This window comes from Meles meles, chromosome 11 (assembly GCF_922984935.1).
Source record: "Meles meles chromosome 11, mMelMel3.1 paternal haplotype, whole genome shotgun sequence".
Lineage (NCBI taxonomy): Eukaryota > Metazoa > Chordata > Mammalia > Carnivora > Mustelidae > Meles > Meles meles.
The window spans coordinates 7,523,049-7,541,298 of record NC_060076.1 but is presented as its reverse complement, the minus strand read 5'-3'; the positions used below and the strand labels follow the sequence as shown (position 1 = coordinate 7,541,298).

At 56.8% G+C, this 18,250-nt stretch overlaps 2 protein-coding genes across 5 annotated transcripts in view; one reads left to right on the top strand and one right to left on the bottom strand.

The window, feature by feature from the left end:
- Nucleotides 1–2,068, bottom strand: part of SH2D3C (SH2 domain containing 3C) — a 29,145-nt gene extending 27,077 nt beyond the window's left edge. Inside the window, exons 1-2 of one of the 4 annotated variants that reach the window (XM_046022735.1) lie at nt 1,285–1,401; nt 777–843 (exon numbers count right to left, since the gene is read on the bottom strand). In XM_046022735.1, the coding sequence (XP_045878691.1) occupies nt 777–813 (37 nt within the window). In that variant the 5' untranslated portion in view covers nt 814–843; nt 1,285–1,401. Of the gene's footprint in view, nt 1–776; nt 844–1,278; nt 1,441–1,923 lie in introns of those variants that run through there. The other 3 variants (XM_046022739.1, XM_046022734.1, XM_046022738.1) reach the window with 3 other exon arrangements.
- A 5,801-nt stretch (nt 2,069–7,869) lies between these two features.
- Nucleotides 7,870–12,612, top strand: CDK9 (cyclin dependent kinase 9). The gene is made up of 7 exons (XM_046023840.1): nt 7,870–8,653; nt 9,120–9,201; nt 9,989–10,079; nt 10,437–10,603; nt 10,723–10,894; nt 11,052–11,200; nt 11,684–12,612. The coding sequence occupies exons 1-7, from the start codon at nt 8,181–8,183 to the stop codon at nt 12,047–12,049; spliced, it is 1,500 nt and encodes a 499-aa protein (XP_045879796.1). The 5' UTR covers nt 7,870–8,180; the 3' UTR covers nt 12,050–12,612.
- The last annotated feature ends 5,638 nt before the right edge of the window (nt 12,613–18,250 follow it).

Genomic DNA, 18,250 nt, shown 5'->3' with positions numbered 1-18,250 from the left:
GAGTGCTCTGTCCTGACTCAAGCTGCCGGGCTTGGGTGATACTATCTTCTCACTTCCGCAGGAGTGTGTGTGAGTTCCGTCCACCCCCCACCCCCCACCGTGGGACTGCCGCTCCTCAAAACCACCACCATCTGACAACCCTATGGCCTCCAGATGAACGAAAAGGGAAAACCTTGGCATTCTCACTTCCTGGGCACCCTCTGCCTCCTCAGGTCCTCACCGCCATGCTGCAATATATAGGTAGGATGTCCCCGTTGATGAGAGAGGAAACTGAGACCCAGAGACAGGAGGGGCTTGCCCAGGGTCACACAGCAGGGCTGAGCCTGGATGAGGGTTCAGGGCTCTGGGTGGCTGGGGTCAGTGTTCTGGGGCTTTCCTCCTAGCCAAGCCCACTCCCTCCTTGGTCTTAGCCTCTGCCTTCTGACAAACACTGTCAGAAAATTCTGATGCCCTGCTCTGGAAAGCTATGCCATGGGCCAGAAATGTGCCAGTTGTCAGGAGGGGGACCAAAACTGTGGTCTCCTGGGCACCAAGGAAGTATGGAGGAAACAGTAGTGGGACAGGGAGGGAAACTGAGGCCTCAATTCAAGGGCATGGCATGGAGCCCTGCTCTGAAGCTCTGTATGATCTCAGATGAGTCTCTGGGCTCTAGTATTTTCATCCGTGGAATGCAGTCATAATCCTGGCCCTGTACACTGACCCCCTCCCACCCCCATACCGGCAGACGGAAGCACTCAGGGGAAGCAGAAGTTTGCTGAGACCAGGAAGGGACCGACCTGGGGAAATAGAGCCTTGGCGAGTATGATCCCTCATCAAGTTGCACTGGGTCCCAGCATCCTGTCGCTGCGGACATGGGACAGCATCCCATGGCACACCTACACACCCTCCAGCCCCAGGAACTTTCAACCCAGCAGCAGCCCCCCCTCACTGCCCCCAGTGGGCAGGTCATGGGGCGTGTGGAGGTCCTCCCTTACCCGGCCATGGGGTCCAAGATAAACCGGAAATGGACACACAGACAAATGCAGGGACAGAGAAAACAGAGATGGGCAGAGTCAGAGACAAGAAGCAGAGATGGAGAGCCAAACCAGGTGGAGACAGGGAGAGCTACTGGGCCAGAGTGACGGAGGGATGGCGACAAGGAACCCAGAAGCAGGGAGCTCCAGAGAGAGGCAGAGATGGACAGAAAGAAGCGGAAATGTGACCGTGATAAAGAAGCAGAGAGAGGCCGAGCTGGATGCACAGACAGAGAGATGAAAGGCGGTGCAAGGGGGCACCCACACTCACTGAACTTTCTGCTGGCTTTCTTGGGGCCCTCCGTCATCTTGGCAAGTCGTGCAAATCCCCTGGCCGGTGGGCAAGTGGCCACTCACGGCTTGGGACATCGACGTTGACGCTCCTCCCTCACCTCCCCTTCCCCTTTCTCACACCCTCTCACTCGCTTCCTCTGTGTATTTTTAAACCAGTGAAACTCCCACAGCTCCACCTCCCCATCCTCTCCACAGGGGGCGGGGGCCAGGGCCTCCTCCATTCTGGGCCCCTGTGGGCTGCCTCCTTGGCCTTGGCTGTTGGGGGGTGGGGCGGGGGCAGACCACAAGCCCAGGGGACCCGGAGGGCCCGGGAGACAAACCACAGACCCCGGGAATGGAGCCCGCTGGGCGGGGGGCTATCAGGGGGTCTGGCCAGCGGCTGGAAGGGTGCCGGGAGTCAGGCCTGCCCACAGGGCTGTTTGTCCCAAGCCTCAGTGTCTGGGGGAAGGGCTGGCAGCAGCGAAGAGTACTGTGGTTAGGCCTGGGGCCCTGGGACCACCCAGACCCAATTCTAGCCTTGGCTGGCTACTTTGTCACCGTGTGATCCTGGCTAAGCCGCCCGCCTCCCTGAGCCTGTGGTTCCTCACCGTGAGCAGGGGGCATTGGCCACGCCTACCTCACAGGATCCAGTGCTTGGCGCAGAGCCTGGTACAGCATGGGTGCCCGGACCCAGTGACTCCCGGGGCACAGTCGCTGCTTCTGAAGCCGGCGGGGATGGAGTGATAGTTTGGTCCAGCATACCCTTGTACAGACCTGGGGAGACCGAAGCACAGACAGGCAGAGAGGTTGTCCCAGGTCATACGGCAGGTCGATGGCACAGACTGGGTTACATCTCCCCCCTTTAGGTCCCTTAGCCCACAGGCTGCTGCTTTTCCACCGTACGTGTGTGTGTGTGTGTACGTGTGGGTCTTGCTCACGTGGGCAGGACAGAGATGAGGAAGTGGAACTCCCCTACACAGGTTGTTCCAGACACCTGCGGAGGCCGTCTGCAGCTGCTGGGCTTAAGGGGACCCCAAGACCAGGGGTTTCAAATCCCAGCTCTGTGTACTGCAACAAGTTACTGCTGTCTTGAATCCCCGGTCACCTGTTCTCTAGAACGGGCCCAAATGCAAGGGACACAGTTAACAGCATGATTGGGACATGATTATCCTGGCCCCCAGGCTGGCAACTGAGTCTGCGAGAGAGGGGAGAGGAAGTCCAGGGTCAGGTGAGGCCTTCTAGTGTGTTTTCATCACTGAGTACATTCCAGCCAGAGAGCTCAGTCCTCTCGTCCTAGGAGGTAAATGTTTCTCTTGTTCCCATTTTATCAATGGGGAAACTGACCTGCTGCAACACCCCCCCCCCCACAACCCACCGCCAAATTCAGCTTATCTGGAATTAGGCCCTGCTTGTCCAGCTATGGAGCCTGAGGTCCTGACTTCCACTCCTACAGCTCCCGAGCTCCCCCCGGCCCCGGCAGCTGGATGCTGGGCCCTGGTAAGGGAAGCATCTGACTGAAACTTCTTAATGGGATGAGGGGAACCTGAGGCCCTGAAAGGAAAAGGGATACAGCCTCTGAGACCAAGACAGCAGGGTCCTGCTCCCAGACAGACCTGGAGGGGACCAATGTGCAAAGTTCAAATGAAAGGATGGGATTTCTAGGTTATGGACTTGGCAAGAAAAGATCCTTCCAGAGTCCTGACCATGAGCCAGGCATGGAGCTGAAAGCCTCCACAAATCGTCCACTGAGTCCCTACAACAGACCTGTGAGGTGAGTGTTGGTACCGTCCCATTTTACAGATGAGCAAACTGAGGCTGAAGAGGAGAAGAGACTAGACAGACACCCAGGTGTCCTAGCCTCCAGGCCCGTGCTCCCTCCAAACTCCAGTTGTCAGAAGAGAGAGGAGGGCCTGCGGCCTGGTGGTAACTAGGGGTCTTCCTCACAGAAGCAGAAGGTGGGTCACCTGGTTTCTCTCCTGGGAGGCAGTCCCAGTGACTTGGGCTAAGTGTAGGGTTTCTGGCACTCCTGAATTACCGCGTGACCCTTTGCTAGATGCTTTACCCCTTTGGGACTCAGTTTCTCTCTGTGAAATGGGGTCGCAGGGACTCTCATTTCCAGGGGTTGTTGGGAGGATGAAAGGAGCAAATGTGGGCCCAGGTTAGTCCGCTGTGGCCTCAGTAGCCCCTAGAGGTTGTTGCTGAGGGATGGGGGTGGTTCAGGCTGGGGGACAGATTGGCACAGGCCCAGAAGCCCCCAGGGGAGATCCCACGAGAAAGCGGGGAACCCCGGACCATGCTGAGGCTGTGTCGCTCAGGTTTGTGAGAGCTAGGCCAGTCCTGCCTTGGCCTGGGTGCCAGGTCCGTGGCCGCGTCCCTGGTAGAATGAATGGGGCTCAGTGTGGCGGCTCCACTGAGCTCAGAGCCCCCTTTGTGCTGCCTTGAGTGGCCGTTGGGAGTGCGGTTGGGGACCTGCTGGCGGGTGGCTGTCCCGCAGGCCCTCCTCAGTCTGTGTTGGAGGCCAGCCCAGAGCAGCTCGTGGGCTCCCAGCCCTGCACATTCAAGGGTCTTCCTGCCTTCAGGCCTCGGCTTCAGCTGGACCCACACCCGCAGTGCCGCTCTTCCCTGACCACCCCCCCCACCCCCCCCCCCCGCCGCCCCAGCGCTGCACAACTGTCTGCAAGTTTTGCCTCCACTGTGTGGCCCCAGCTCTAGACTGAGCCACAGTGCCTTAAGGAGCCCTGCTCTGGTTTCTGTCCCTTCCCTCCTACCCCTTTCCCCTAGTCTGCCACTCAGCCCCCTGCCATTTGGCCAGGTACTATTAGGGATTGGAATCTTTCAACTTCGGTGGCTCAGTGGGTTAAGCCTCTGCCTTCAGCTCAGGTCATGATCTCAGGGTCCTGGGATCAAGCCCCGCATTGGGCTCTCTGCTTGGCAAGGAGCCTGCTTTCCCGTCTCTCTCTGCCTGCCGCTCTGCCTACTTGTGATCTCTCTCTCTCTGTCAAATAAATAAATACAATCTTTAAAAAAAAAAAAAAAGGAATCCTTCAACTTCATAGTCAAGGCACTGGACCCAGACGAACCCAAGATCAGATCCCATGGGAAGTCACGTCCCCTTGCTGAGCCTTGTTTTTCTCATCTGCAAAATGGTACAAACACAAGATCCACCCCCCCCCCCATGATCCTGTGGCAGTGAAAGAAAACATTTGCAGTGAGTTTTATCCATATTACATTCACTTGCATCTTTATTTGCATGTTCCAGACAGACCTCCCGTTCCCTGAAGGAGGAATTGGCCCTCCATAGCCATACTGGCCCCATGCCTGCTATACTGTCTATGCCGGTCTTTCCCGGCTTGACCTAGTGGTCTGGTAGTGCGGGTTGTGTAGGTTGATGGTAGATGACCCTAGGCTTTGTTTGTTGTTGTTTTAATTCTAAGTAGGCTCCATGCCCAATGTGGGGCTTTTTTTTTTTTTTAAAGATTTTATTTATTTGACAGAGAGAGAGAGAGATCACAAGTAGGCAGAGAGGCAGGTAGAGAGACAGGAGGAAGTAGGCTCCCTGCTGAGCAGAGAGCCCCAGGCGGGGCTCGATCCCAGGACCCTGAGATCATGACCTGAGCTGAAGGCAGAGGCTTAACCCACTGAGTCATCCAGGCGCCCCCCAACGTGGGGCTTTAACTCACAACCCTGAGATCAAGATTTGCACGCTCTACAGACTGAGCCAGTCAGGTACCCTGACCCTGGGCTTTGAATCCCAGCTCCATAGCCAGGCTGTGTGGCCTCGGGCAGTCCACATCACTACTCTGAGCCTCAGTTTCCTCTTCTGTAACTTGGGCCCCATAGAGCAACCTCTTAAGAGGGGCCCTGGAAAGCTCTGGAGAAATGACACATATCAACACAGGGCTGAGCACAGGGTCAGCACCCAGCTGGTATGGGCAGAATGTCCGTGGTGTACAGGGCCGCAAGCATCACGCCACCATCCTCTGTCTGGTCTCCCCGTGTCCAGTGCTCCTTTGTCTCCTGAGACATACCAGCAGCCAGGAGCAGCCCACCCGTGAGCCTGTCTTCCGCTTCCCTCCATATGCCCCTCACCCTGTCCCTGCTCAGGAGAGGAAGACAGAAGATCTGGGGCAGAGTCAAACAGCTGGCTTGTAGCTCCCTCTTCTAGTCCGTGCCTCAGTTTCCCTAAATGTTAATTGGCAGCAGGACCAGAGGCTCTCACACAGTCTGGTCGGTCAGTCAGCAAACATTTACTGAGTCCTGGCCACATGCCTGGCTTGGCTGGCTTAGCTGATTCAGGGAAGCAGGAAACATTTTCCTCAAACCAGCAAATCAGAAGTCAGAGGCAGTGAGAAATCATTTCCAGCCAGGACCTAATTTCTTCACACTTCCACCTGGATGATCAGGGGCCCCACACCGGGGCTGCGTGGGCAGCCTTCTCAAGCGCTCCCAGTGCTTCTGCCAGGGAGGACTGAGGGCCCAAAACTCGGAGGGGAAGTGACTGATGGATGTCGGGGTTCAGGCCAGGGGCCGGAGGTGGTAACATCACCGGAACAACTGCTGAGGCCTCTGCCCACAGGATGTGACTTAGAGAGAGCTCGTGGGAAACAGGCAGGGGCCGCCGCCTAAGAATCTGATGGTGGAGGCCGCCCAAAACCATGATAAACCCTCATACTACCGTCCCCTCCCATGCCTCCCATGGGCATCTGGGACACCAAGGCCAGTGGTGCTGTGCCCTGCCCGTGCCCTAGCTCTGCCCACAGCCCAGATAGGTGGAGTCCTGACATGGCTAAGTGCTCGGGGTTTGTGCCAGATTAACCTGGTTCAAATACCAGTGTGGCTGCTGGCCAGCTGTTTGACCCTGGCTGGTGATGTTACCTCTGCGTGCCGGTGTCCTTAGGTGTGTAACAGATAATAGTTCCTGCCTCATATAGCTCAGTGAGAACTGAGATAATTCCCAGAAAGTGCTGAATGTATGGCTTGGACCGTTTATTTTCCCTCAACAAATTATAATTACTACAATTATTATTGTTCTTTCCCTCCTTGCCCTCCCCACCCCCAATTTAGCCAATGGCCTCCCAGCTTCTACAGTGTACCCATGAAGCTGACCCCAGATCACTCCCTGACATGTCTCGTGACTGCCTAAAACACTGACCTCAGGAGGGGGCTCCCTGCTGTTTGCCTGACCCTCGAGGCTTTCTATGGCAGGGCCCTCTCCCAGAACAGAGTCCCTCAGGACGCCAGGGGACACCATCAGAACTGCTTCCTCTTACAAGGAGGCCGCCAGGCCAAGCCATGAGGGGTAAGGGCTGCTGAGCCACCCTGAGGGCTTCCTGCAGGGAGACAGGTAACAGGGTGCACCCAGGAGCACAGCCCCAAGGGTGGGAGGGTCCAAGGAGTCAGCAACGCACAGGAGGGGAATTCCTGGGAGAGAGCTGGAAAGAGCCCAAATGTCACAGTTTGTGTTTTCCTGAAAGACAGTGGGGGAGGGAAATATGGGCAGATCCCATTTTAGAAGGATCTGGAAGGTGCTGTGAAGAGGACAGACGGAGGGTCCAGACGGGGAAGACCAGGACTCAGGACCTATCAGCAGAGGACTGGAGAGGAGGGGCAGACTGAAGGGGTACAGAAGTGGTAGAAAGGACAGCTTTGCTGTGGGTTGATTGTTGAGTAGAGCTGGAGGAAGAATCTAGAGGCTCCTAGAGCAGGGAAGATATCAGGAAAATGCTGGGGAAGGGTTGGAGTAGGGGAAGGGGGGCATGGGGTCAGGGGAGGAGATGGATGGGGGGCTTGGTGCCTGGCATAGGGATGGCAGGTCTCAAACAGCACCATTGCTATACCCCTGGCGAGACCGTAAATAGCCTGACTCAGGAAACTCCTCCTCCGAATCAGAGAGACCAGGTTCCAGCGCTGTCACTCTATGACCTTGGACAAATGACCTCACCTCCCTGAACCTCAATGCCCTCTTCTGTAAAATGGGCTAGTTAATCTATTGATGGGTCGGCTGATTCAGCAGGATTCAGCTAGCATCTATCCAGAACCCCTGTGTGCTCAGGGGTTCTGGGTAAATGCTAGCCATTTATGTGATTACTGACCGGGATTGACCAGCTCGGCGCAGCTCAGCGGGGATGGAACTCCTTGGGTTTCATCCCTGCCGCCCACAAAGCAGGGGGTCCAGGGCTGGAAGGCCCGGGCGTTGCTCGCTCGCCGCCTCCGGTGTCGCCGCGCCCCCTAGCGGCCGTCGGTTGTCATGTCAACGGCGGGTGGCTGGGGCCCGGGGAGGCGGCGGCGGGGGCCGTTCTCTCCTCCCAGGACCCGAGGCCGCTCCCTCGGCGCCTCCCGCCTTCGCCTGTGGAGGGACACTCCGAGCCGGGGAGGAGAGGGCTCTCCGCGGCAGCTGACATGTGGGGGTAAACTGAGGCACGCGGCAAAGCGCCCCGCAGCCAGGTGTCGAGCGCGGGGCCCCACCTCCGAAGGCGGAGGAGGGGCCGCGGGCGGTGACGCGTCGAGGGCGGCCGGCGGACAGCGGGCGGGCGGCGACGGCGGCTGCGGCGGCAGGTGCGGCCGCGGAGGGTGGGAGGGAGGAGGGAGGGGGCGGGCGGAGGGGGAGGGGAGGGCGAGGCCGGGGCACCTCCCCCTTTATAACGCGCCCCCTCCCGGGCTCTTGGGCCGCCTCCTCGTCGGCTCTTCCCGTCTCGCCCCCTCGCCCGGCCGCCCCGGGCCCGGGCCCGGCCAGGGAGCCCCCAGGCCGCGGCTCGGGGGCCGCCCCTCCGCCCGCCGCCCCGCGTAGCCCGGCGGAGGCGGCGCCGTCGGAGGAGGAGGAGCAGGGCACTGCGGCTGGCCCCGGATCGGGCGCCAGAGCGGCAGCGGCTTCGGCAGCAGCGGCGGCCCGGGCCGATGCAGCGGGACGCACCGCCCCGAGCCCCAGCCCCGGCGCCCCGGCTCCCCGCGCCCCCGATCGGGGCCGCCACCAACAGTGGCGGCGGCGGAGGCGGGGGCAGCGGCGGCGGCGGAGGCTCCTCTGCAGCTCCGGCTCCTCCTGGCCTCCCGGGAACTACAAGTCCCAGGGGGCCTGGCGGCGGGCGGCGGGCGGAAGAGGCGGGGTCGGCGCCGCGAGGCCGGAAGTGGCCGTGGAGGCGGAAGTGGCGCGGCCGCGGAGGGGCCTGGAGCACTGTGGCGGGGCCCGGAGCGGGAGCAGCGGCGGCGGCGGCGGCGGCTGGGGGCGGCGGCGGCGGTGGTGGTGGCGGCGGTGGCGGAGGCGGCGCGCTGGAGGCAGCCATGGCAAAGCAGTACGACTCGGTGGAGTGCCCCTTTTGTGATGAGGTGACCAAATACGAGAAGCTCGCTAAGATCGGCCAAGGCACCTTCGGGTAAGGCTGCGCCCCCGAGGGGCGGATCGGGAACCCTGGGCCTGCACCCCTCAGGGCCGTCGTCGGGATTCCCAGGGCCCGGCCCAAGCTGGTCGGGAAGCCCCGGAGCACCAAACGTGTCCCTTGGTCTCGCTAGGCCGCGCCGCAGCCCGCCAGGGCCTGACGGAGCCGGCTGGCTGGGAGGAGCCTGAGGCCCGTGATGGGGGGTGGGGAGGGGTTGCAGAGAGGAGCCTGTGAGGGGAGCGGGCTCTCCGAGAGACGCCTGGGTGAGGAGACTGAGGGAAGGAAGTAGAGGCTCGGAGAAGGACCGCGGATAGCGGGTGGCAGGGTAGGGGAGTGCTCGCGGTACCCGACCCCGCCCCGCCCGGGGAATCCCTTTTTGCTGCCCTCTTCCTCTGGTGGGGGAGGGGCGGGCCCTGCAGAAACGACTTGATGAATCCTCTTGGGTCTCCCTCTCGGCCTGCAGGGAGGTATTTAAGGCAAAGCACCGTAAGACCGGCAAAAAGGTGGCTCTGAAGAAAGTGCTGATGGAGAACGAGAAGGAGGGGGTGAGTATGGGCCGGGTGGGCGGGCCTGCCAGCTCCCCTGGGCACGGGGTTGGGTTTCCACCCTGCTCCTGCTAGGGCTCTCGCCTGGAGAATCAGTGCGTGTGTGTGTGGGGGTGGCGGGTAGTTTGGGAATTTCCGTGTTCCAGAGAATTTGAGTTCTACATTGAATTTTTTTATACAAATGTTTTAGAGCATTTGATGTTTCATTCTTAGGTAGATACGGTTGGGGCCAGGAGGGGGAGCTCATGCTTGCAGAGTCCACTTTGGTTTCTGAAGTTAGGAAGCCTTTAAACAGCGCTTAACGCTGTTTCCTTAGCATTTGTTTTGCGTAAGGTAAAAAGAAATTGCACGCGTTGGCTTGAAGAGGGTCACTGGTACTCGGTTGAAAAGGAGCTGCCCCGCCTTAGCCATAGTCCAGCTTCCCAGAGACCTGCTTCTTAGCAAGGGCATTACTTTAAATAGCTGTTTTTGTTACCACCAAGTAAAATATAGGCATAGAGCTAAAATCGAAAGGTTGAAGAAACCGTGGAGCATTTAGTGACTGGTCGCGAAGCCTCTGTGTCAAGTCCTGCTGTTGCGGTTTATTGTCTCAAACCAACTCCTTGAGGGGCACATACTACTCTTAGACCCGTTTTACAGATAAAGCGTCTGAGGTGGTTGATTTCAGAGCCCATGACTTTACTCTTTTTTTCCTCACCTTTGTCTCTTAATACGGACCCCATGGCTTGTTCATTAGTCTGTAGTCCACTCACTCACCTCTGACCCCCTCTGTCTTTCTCCCACCCAGTTCCCCATTACAGCCTTGCGGGAAATTAAGATCCTCCAACTTCTAAAACACGAGAATGTGGTCAACTTGATTGAGATCTGTCGAACCAAAGGTAAGTGGCCTGGATCTTGCCCCCAATTCCAGATGGGGAAAAATGAGACTTTCAGCCTAAAGGCTTTGTTTGCAAAATTGGGAGTGGACACACCTAAATTGCCTCTTCTTAACCCAGACACACCAACTGACCGCTCTCTTGGGTCCCTTCATTGTAGCTGTTCTGCCCCAGGGCCTGCCACAGCACCCGGCCCAGAGGAGGCACTCAGGAAATAGTTTTCCAGTGAAGGAATGCGCAGCCGGATATCCCAAGTGTCCACGGGTTGGAGGGGTAGAAGCTGGTGGTGGGAAAATGAGTTGCACATGGGATTTTTTACTTTATTTTTCTCACCTCCCCCTCCCATTCTTCCCATCTCAGCTTCCCCCTATAACCGCTGCAAAGGCAGTATATACCTAGTGTTTGACTTCTGCGAGCATGACCTTGCCGGGCTGCTGAGCAATGTCTTAGTCAAGTTCACACTGTCCGAGATCAAGAAGGTCATGCAGATGTTGCTCAACGGCCTCTACTACATCCACAGGAACAAGGTGGGGGTCAGAGTGGGGAAAGAGGGACCGAGGCTTGGGTTGGCCTAGGCTCCCACTGCTGGGTGGATGTGACCGAGGGCCCCTGGAGCCCTGATTGAGCCCTCTCACACTTCCCGCAGATCCTGCACAGGGACATGAAGGCAGCTAATGTGCTCATCACTCGCGATGGGGTTCTGAAGCTGGCAGACTTTGGGCTGGCCCGGGCCTTCAGCCTGGCCAAGAACAGCCAGCCCAACCGCTATACCAACCGTGTGGTGACACTCTGGTACCGGCCCCCGGAGCTGTTGCTCGGTGAGGACTCCCGAGCGGGCGGAGGGGGGCAGGGGCTGGGCACTTACCCGGCCTCAGTCCCCCACTGCCAGGGCCTCTTGAGCCGCAGGCCCTGGGGCATTGCGTCTCAGGGGGCCCTCGGGCTCAAAGGGCCCTCCTGGTGCGCTCTTCTTCCCAGGGGAGCGGGACTACGGCCCCCCCATTGACCTGTGGGGTGCTGGGTGCATCATGGCGGAGATGTGGACCCGCAGCCCTATCATGCAGGGCAACACCGAGCAGCACCAGCTTGCCCTCATCAGCCAGCTCTGTGGCTCCATCACCCCTGAGGTGCGTGGCCAGGCTGCCTGGGCCCCTGGGCCCCGCAGGCTGCAGAGATCCGGAAGTCCTCCTGGCAAGGGAGGAGTGGGGAGTGGAATGGAAGGACAGCTCTGGAGAGGCGGCTGGTGGTGGGACAGGGCCTGCTCTTTAGAGCCACACGGGCTATGCTTGAGTCTCGCCCCCATCACAGATCGTGGCCTTGGGGAGGGCATTTGAATCCCTCACTCGGAGCGGAGTTTCTCTTCTGTGAGACAGCTACGCCTGTGTCGGGCTTGGCGGGCGTATGCCAGGTGCCTGTATAAAAGGCACGGCTCTGGTGTGTGCCAGCTACACGGTCACTGCTGCTTTTACCTTGGAGAGGTCAAGTTCACCCTCCAGGGGTGGTCTGGGAGCATCTGATGGGAGAAGTTTCAGTCCCTCCAGGTGCCTGACCAGGGGACAAGCCATGTACCCCTGAATTAACACCATCTGCGCTCCATGCCTCCTGCGCAGGTGTGGCCCAACGTGGACAAGTACGAGCTGTTTGAGAAGTTGGACCTGGTCAAGGGCCAGAAACGGAAGGTGAAGGACAGGCTGAAGGCCTACGTGCGGGACCCCTACGCGCTGGATCTCATCGACAAGCTGCTGGTGCTGGACCCCGCACAGCGCATTGACAGTGACGACGCCCTCAACCACGACTTCTTCTGGTCCGACCCCATGCCCTCAGATCTCAAGGGCATGCTCTCCACGCACCTGACGTCCATGTTCGAGTATCTGGCGCCGCCACGCCGGAAGGGCAGCCAGATCACCCAGCAGTCCACCAACCAGAGCCGCAATCCCGCCACCACCAACCAGACGGAGTTCGAGCGTGTCTTCTGAGGGCCGGCTGCCCGCACTTTTCGTTAGGGCGGTTTTATTTTTCCCTCTGCTATGTGACTTGCATTGTGGAGATGATGGGGCATTTGAGTTTTCTCTCATGCTTATTTTATTTCCTCTCTACTCTGGGCACTGGGAACACCAGCTGAGCGGACTGGAGGAAAGCTTTGGCTGAAAGTCCCAGAGGGCACTGGGGTGCCTCGCCTTGTTCCCTGGCTTTCGAGATGATGCCCAGAGGGTCTCCATTTACTTTCAGACAGGAATGGGGTGGGAAGAGAGGCACACCCCACCAGTGACTTTGTAAAGAGAGTTCCCAGTGTGGTAGGAGGAAGGGACAGGACCCTCACCTGTCGCCAGCCCTCCTCTCAGGATGAGAAACTGGCGTGGGGGACAGAACCAGCCCCAGGAGTGGGCTGCTCTTGGCTCAACCCTCTGAAGCCCCGGGGCTGGCAAAAACTTGGTTTCTTCAATAGAGAATTTTATCGTGTTTCTTTTGCTCAGTTTGGAGACATTCCTGGACAGTTTGGTCAGTTATAATTAAAGTTGACTTCTTTTTTTTTCGGTAAGTGGCTACGTGCTGTGTTCTGTGTTCACACCCCCAGCTCTGCACCCTGTGGCCGGCACACTAGGCCTCACGATTGGGATTTGATTTGTCAAGTCTTGATTCTTCATCCTTCATGATTGGGATTTGATTTGTCAAGACTTGATTCTTTTCTTCATCCTAGTTCATGTCCCCGGATATAATTGTGGAGGACTTTAGTCTTTTTTTTGTCTTTTTTTTTTCTTTTGAGTGCCTTCCAGAACACTTGGCCTGCTCCTCCAAAGAGGAGGCACCATGATGCTCCCTTGCTCCTGTCCACTCAGTGTCCAGGGGGAAGGAAGACAGTTCCCCGGAGAGGGAACTGGGGAGGGGCTGCTGTGAGCTAGCTGCGCTGCCGTGTGACTCCATCTGCTCTGGGTCACAGACATGCTCGGACCTGACTCACGAGCCCTAGAGGCTGCAGAAAGTTCTCCATCAGTGGAGTGACAATAGTTTGTAACTTAGAAAGGTTCCTTGGGCTGCTGAGTCTTGGGTGGCCTAGGGCAGGCAAGAAATGACCAGAGCAGTTGAAGGATGATCTCCGGGGACTTGGGGAGGTGGCAGTCACTTGGATTAGGGTAGCCAGTGGGCAGGAGGACAGAGAGCAGTGGGAAGGTTAGAATGTCTGGTGTCAGAGCTACAGTTCTTGGAGGAGAAGCACATTTTGGCGGATAACATTTGCTGGGAACCTGAAGCCAGGGATAGCCATATTTAAGGCAAATTCTACGTTCTGTCACAGGAGGAGGCCTTTGGAAGGGGGTCCCTGAAGTAAGGTTGGCAAAACTTCTAACCAGAACTGTCTCTGTAGAAATTGACCCAGATCTCCAGATACACACTTCACCAAAGGCCAGAAGTTAACAAAAAACAAACCTTAAACTTCCTGACTAGTGTTTTAGTTTGCCAGGGCTGCCATGGGAAATCGCATAGTCACACAGACAGGTGGTTCAAACAAATGTATTCTGTCATCGTTCCAGAAGCTAGCGGTCTGAAACCCAGGTGAAACCATCAGCGGGTCCATCAGGGTCCATCGGAATGTCCCATGCCTGTCTCCTAGCTTCTGGTGATAGCTGGCAGTCCTTGGCTTTCCTTGGCTTGTAGATGAACCTCTCCAGTCTCTGCCTCTGGCTTCACCCTGTGTTCTGCCTTGTGTGCGGCTGTCTCCGATGAGGACGCCAGTCCATGGATTTAAGATCCACATTGATCCTGTATGATCTCATCTTAACCAGCCACATAGGCAAAGACTTTTATTTTTATTTGTTTTTTAAGATATTTATTTATTTATTTATTTTTGAGGGAGGGAGAGAATGAGAGAAAAAGCAGAAGTAGTGTGGGGCATGGAGCCTCAGAGGCAGAGGGAGAAGCAGATTCCCCACTGAACAAGGAGCCGGGTGTGGGGCCTAATCCCAGGACCCTGAGATCATGACCCCAGCTGAAGGCAGGACTTAATTGACTGAGCCACCCAGGTACCCCTGCAAAGACCATTTTAAATCAAGTCACATTCTGAGGTTCCAGGTGGACGTGGGTTTCTATTCAACTCAGTACATTAGCAAGTAATCTAGTCCATATGGAAACAATTGCAAGGTGTCCTAATGGCTATTGAGTCTATAGTTGTTTTGTTTTTTAAATGATTTTTAATTTATTTGCATGCAGGAGGAGGGGCAGAGGGAAAGGGAGAGAATCCCAAGGAGGCTTCACACCCAGAGTGGAGCTGTCACGGGGCGGGGGGTGGGGGGAGCTGATTTCACGACCTCGAGATTATGACTCAAGCTGAAACCAAGAGTTGGACTCCCAACTGAGCCACCTAGGCCCCCCTCAAGTCAGTAGATCTTTTTTTTTTTTTTTAAGATTTTATTTATTTATTTGGCAGACAGAGTTCACAAGTAGGCGGAGAGGCAGGCAGAGAAAGAGGAAGAAGCAGGCTCCCCACTAAGCAGAGAGCCCCACGCGGGGCTCAATCCCAGGACCCTGGGATCCTGACCTGAGCAGAAAGCAGAGGCTTTAACCCATGGAGCCACCCAGGCACCCCTCAAGTCAGTAGATTTTTTTTTTCTAAGATTTTCTTTATTTATTTGGCACAGACAGAGAGATCACAAGTAGGCAGAGAGGCAGGCAGAGAGAGAGGAAGAAGTAGGCTCCCCACTAAGCAGAGAGCCCCACACGGGGCTCAATCCCAGGACCCTGGGATCCTGACCTGAGCCGAAGGCAGAGGCTTTAACCCACTGAGCCACCCAGGTGCCCCTCAAGTCAGTAGATCTTGAATGACCTAACTGATGAGGGGAATCTTCTGTCCTAAATTGTCAGAGGTGTGTTTGTGTGTTTGTTTTCTCTGAAGGAGATAACAAGCTGCCCTGAGAGAGGCTCATGTTCTCTGACCCAGCAATTCCTCTTACAGAAGTTTTCAGTGACACAGTGACAGCCCGTTACCCCTTCGAATCCTCACCACCAGCCCCGTAGTTCAATTCCTCCGTTCAGCGTGTTGTCTGCATCTTCCAAGGACCAGACTCTTCTAGACTTGCTACAGCTACCAAGCTGTGACCACTCCCATCTCTGTGGAACTCACAGTCTAGTAGGTTCGAACTAGTCTGATGGGGTAGATTGTGTGGCAGATGAGAAAGTGGAATAAGAAGGGAAAAGAGTGGGAGTCCGTGGAGGGGTTCAGGGGGACACAAGAGCAGAAATCCCCAGAGAGATGGGGCATACAGGGAGCTAGAGGGTCACGGAAGTGTCAGGATCCAAGGCTAGGAAGCTGTCAGAGAGCCTGGTGCAGAGGGGGACACGGGTTTCGAAAGGTGCAGTGACTGTGCTGGGGAAAACCGAGGCAGAGCTGGAAGCTGGGGGAGCAGCTGGGCTTCTGGAATAATCCAGGCTCGAAGAGAAGGGCTTTGAACCAGCCTGGTGACGCAGCTGCTGGCGTGTGTGTTAGTTAATGCGTGGCTGGGAGGACAGGTGTGTTTTCAGGTTGGATGTGAGTGTGAATGAAAGAAGCCTGGAATCCCAGGCTCTGCTGGAGGGAGGATAGCGCTGCTGTCCCCGAGACCTGGAAGGCTGCAGGAGGCGGGGCCGAAGCACGGGTGGTCCAGCATGGTAAGATGGAGAGGCAAATGGACATCCCTTGAGTCAGCAGGTGTATACGTAAGGCTCACCCAGGGCCCCTGGAATCTGGGTTGGGGGCACACTTGGGGGAGCTGCCAGTGCTGTGGTTTGGAAAGGTCTGGGGTGGGGGAGATCACAAGACAAGAGGGGAGAACAGAGATCATGGCTCCCCTGGGCCCTCCAGTGTTCAGACGTCCTCCGGGAATCAAGAGCAGCAACTATGAGGTAAGAAGGGAGCAGAGAGGGAGCGTGTTCTGGACAGGTGGAAGTGGCGGCTTGGACAAGCGCCACTGACGGGTCCCAACAGTGGGGTGACGGCCAGCAGGCGGAGCCGCGTCGGGGGTGCTGGGGGTGGGGGGGGGGGGGAAGCCTGCTGAGAGCAGTAGGATTACTGGAGGACAGGACGAAGGGAATCGAAGACAGGAAGCGGCACCATCTGCTGTAAAGGAGGCTTAGGGATCCAACTAGTCCTGGGTAGTCTCGGATGAGCCGTGACCTTACGGAATGACCCAGCAGAGATGACACACAGATTCTCGTCCTATAGACAGAAGGGCCATGTGGCCAAGGGTTCAGTGGCCATGCAAGGGCCCTTCCTTCCCTGTGGTTCTTCTGGATGGTTTTGTCCTTTGCGTTTCTCTGCTTTCTCCTATTTCCCGAGTTCATATCTTCCCTCACGCAGTCAAGTCGTATTTTAAACCAACAAAGCAGGCCCGAGGCCCTGGGGCTGCTGGCTCTGAGCCTCCCCCCCCCAACACAGAACTTCCCCGAGGGGAGGCTGCGCGAACCAGCCTCAGACCCTGGTATGCTGCCCCTGGTATTACCGCCCCGGCTGTGGAGGGAGATGGCCTGAATAAAAGCTCCCAGAGGGCAGGGCTGTGTGGGGCATTCCCCTGGGGCACCTAGGGGAGGGCCTGGTGTCTTGATTCCCAGTTACCGCAGTGAGTCACCCCCGCAAGCAGCTGGTTCGAGAGGCTGTGGCGTCCCAGGAAGGAAGGGCCTTCACCAGCTCCTCCCGCCCAGTCCTCCGTGTCACCCGGTAGGCCGGACCCTCGGTCTGTGTCCTGACTCTTTTTTTTAAATATTTATTTATTTATTTAACAGAGAGAGAGAGAGATCACAAGTAGGCAGAGAGAAAGGCGGGGGTGGGGTGGGGAGGGAAGCAGGCTCCCCACTGGGCAGAGAGCCCCATGCGGGACTCGATCCTAGGATCCTGAAACCATGACCTGAGTCGAAGGCAGAGGCTTAACCCACTGAGCCACCCAGGCGCCCCGTGACTCCTTTTTGAGCAGATGGTTTTGATGAGGGAACAGAAGGCAAGCTGAGGACAAAGCAGAAGCTGACACCCCACAACCACCCCCACCCCCCACGAGATATATGGGACTTTCCTCAGAAGCTCTGGGCTGCCCTAAAGGAAAAACAAACAGTTAACTCGTAGAGATCACAATCCTATAACCTGAATATCCCTCAGTTTACAAATGTCCTGGTGATTTACAAGGAAGAAGCTTTACTTATCAATAGCCTGACTTCCAGAGACCTGTAACTCAGTTTCCCAAAGTCCTAACATCACTTGTCCCCTCCATAAGATTGAGGGAGGCTGAGGCAGAAGGAAAGGCCAATAAAATAGAATTTCTTTTAAACCTGCAGCCCAGGGGCGCCTGGGTGGCTCAGTGGGTTAAAGCCTCTGCCTTCGGCTTGGGTCATGGTCTCAGGGTCCTGGGATCGAGCCCCACATCGGGCTCTCTGCTTAGCGGGGAGCCTGCTTCCCCCTCCTCTCTCTGCCTGCCTTTCTGCCTACTTGTGATCTCTGTCAAATAAATAAATAAAATCTTTAAAAAACCAAAAAGAATTTTAAAAAATAATAAACCTGCAGCCCATTGATAAGGACATGTGATAGGAGGAACATAAGGTTCCTCCTGGAAGCTCAACTGTCTTACTCTTAATGCCTTACTAGAAGGAAAACCAACTTTGACAAATAGCAAAGCCTCGGGGATCCTGTGTGTCTTCTTTAATACATGCAAGTTCTTTCTCGAAACCTCCCTTTTTCCTTACCTCCCCCAAGCCCCATAGTCTATAACCAGCCGCCCCTCACAACCCGGGGCAGTAGCTCTTCCTGCCCACGAGTCCTGTCCCTGTGCTTTAACAAACCACCATTTTGCACCCAAGATGCCTCAAGAAGTCTCCGGGCCTCGCCCCACTGAACTTCACCCATATTCCAAAACCGCATCAGTTTGGTGAAACACAGCCTCAGCAGGCTCTCACCCCTCGGGTCAAGGGTGCCCGGGTGTCCTGCCCCATGGCCCTGGGCTCCCAGCCTGGCAGGGCCAACACACAAACGGCCCTAACTGTAAGGGGAGGTGGGCTGTGATAAGAGAAGCAAGCCAGAGATGGCAATCCCTATTCTGTGGGAAGCCCCGCCCCAAAGTCTGGAAGTTTCCCAAGTGCTCTCCTCTCTATGTGAGCCCCCCGCCCCCCCCCCGCGCTCACTCACCTTTAACCGTCTCCGGGCTGTTATTTAACTGGGGAGATTCGCC

What these genes read in the sequence shown, in the direction of transcription:
- CDK9 (XM_046023840.1), top strand. Translation starts at nt 8,181, where the DNA reads ATGCAGCGGGACGCACCGCCCCGAGCCCCAGCCCCGGCGCCCCGGCTC. An exon ending in TGGAGAACGAGAAGGAGGGG is followed by an intron (nt 9,202 to 9,988) that starts GTGAGTATGGGC and finishes TCTCCCACCCAG; the next exon opens with TTCCCCATTACAGCCTTGCG. An exon ending in TGAGATCTGTCGAACCAAAG is followed by an intron (nt 10,080 to 10,436) that starts GTAAGTGGCCTG and finishes TTCCCATCTCAG; the next exon opens with CTTCCCCCTATAACCGCTGC.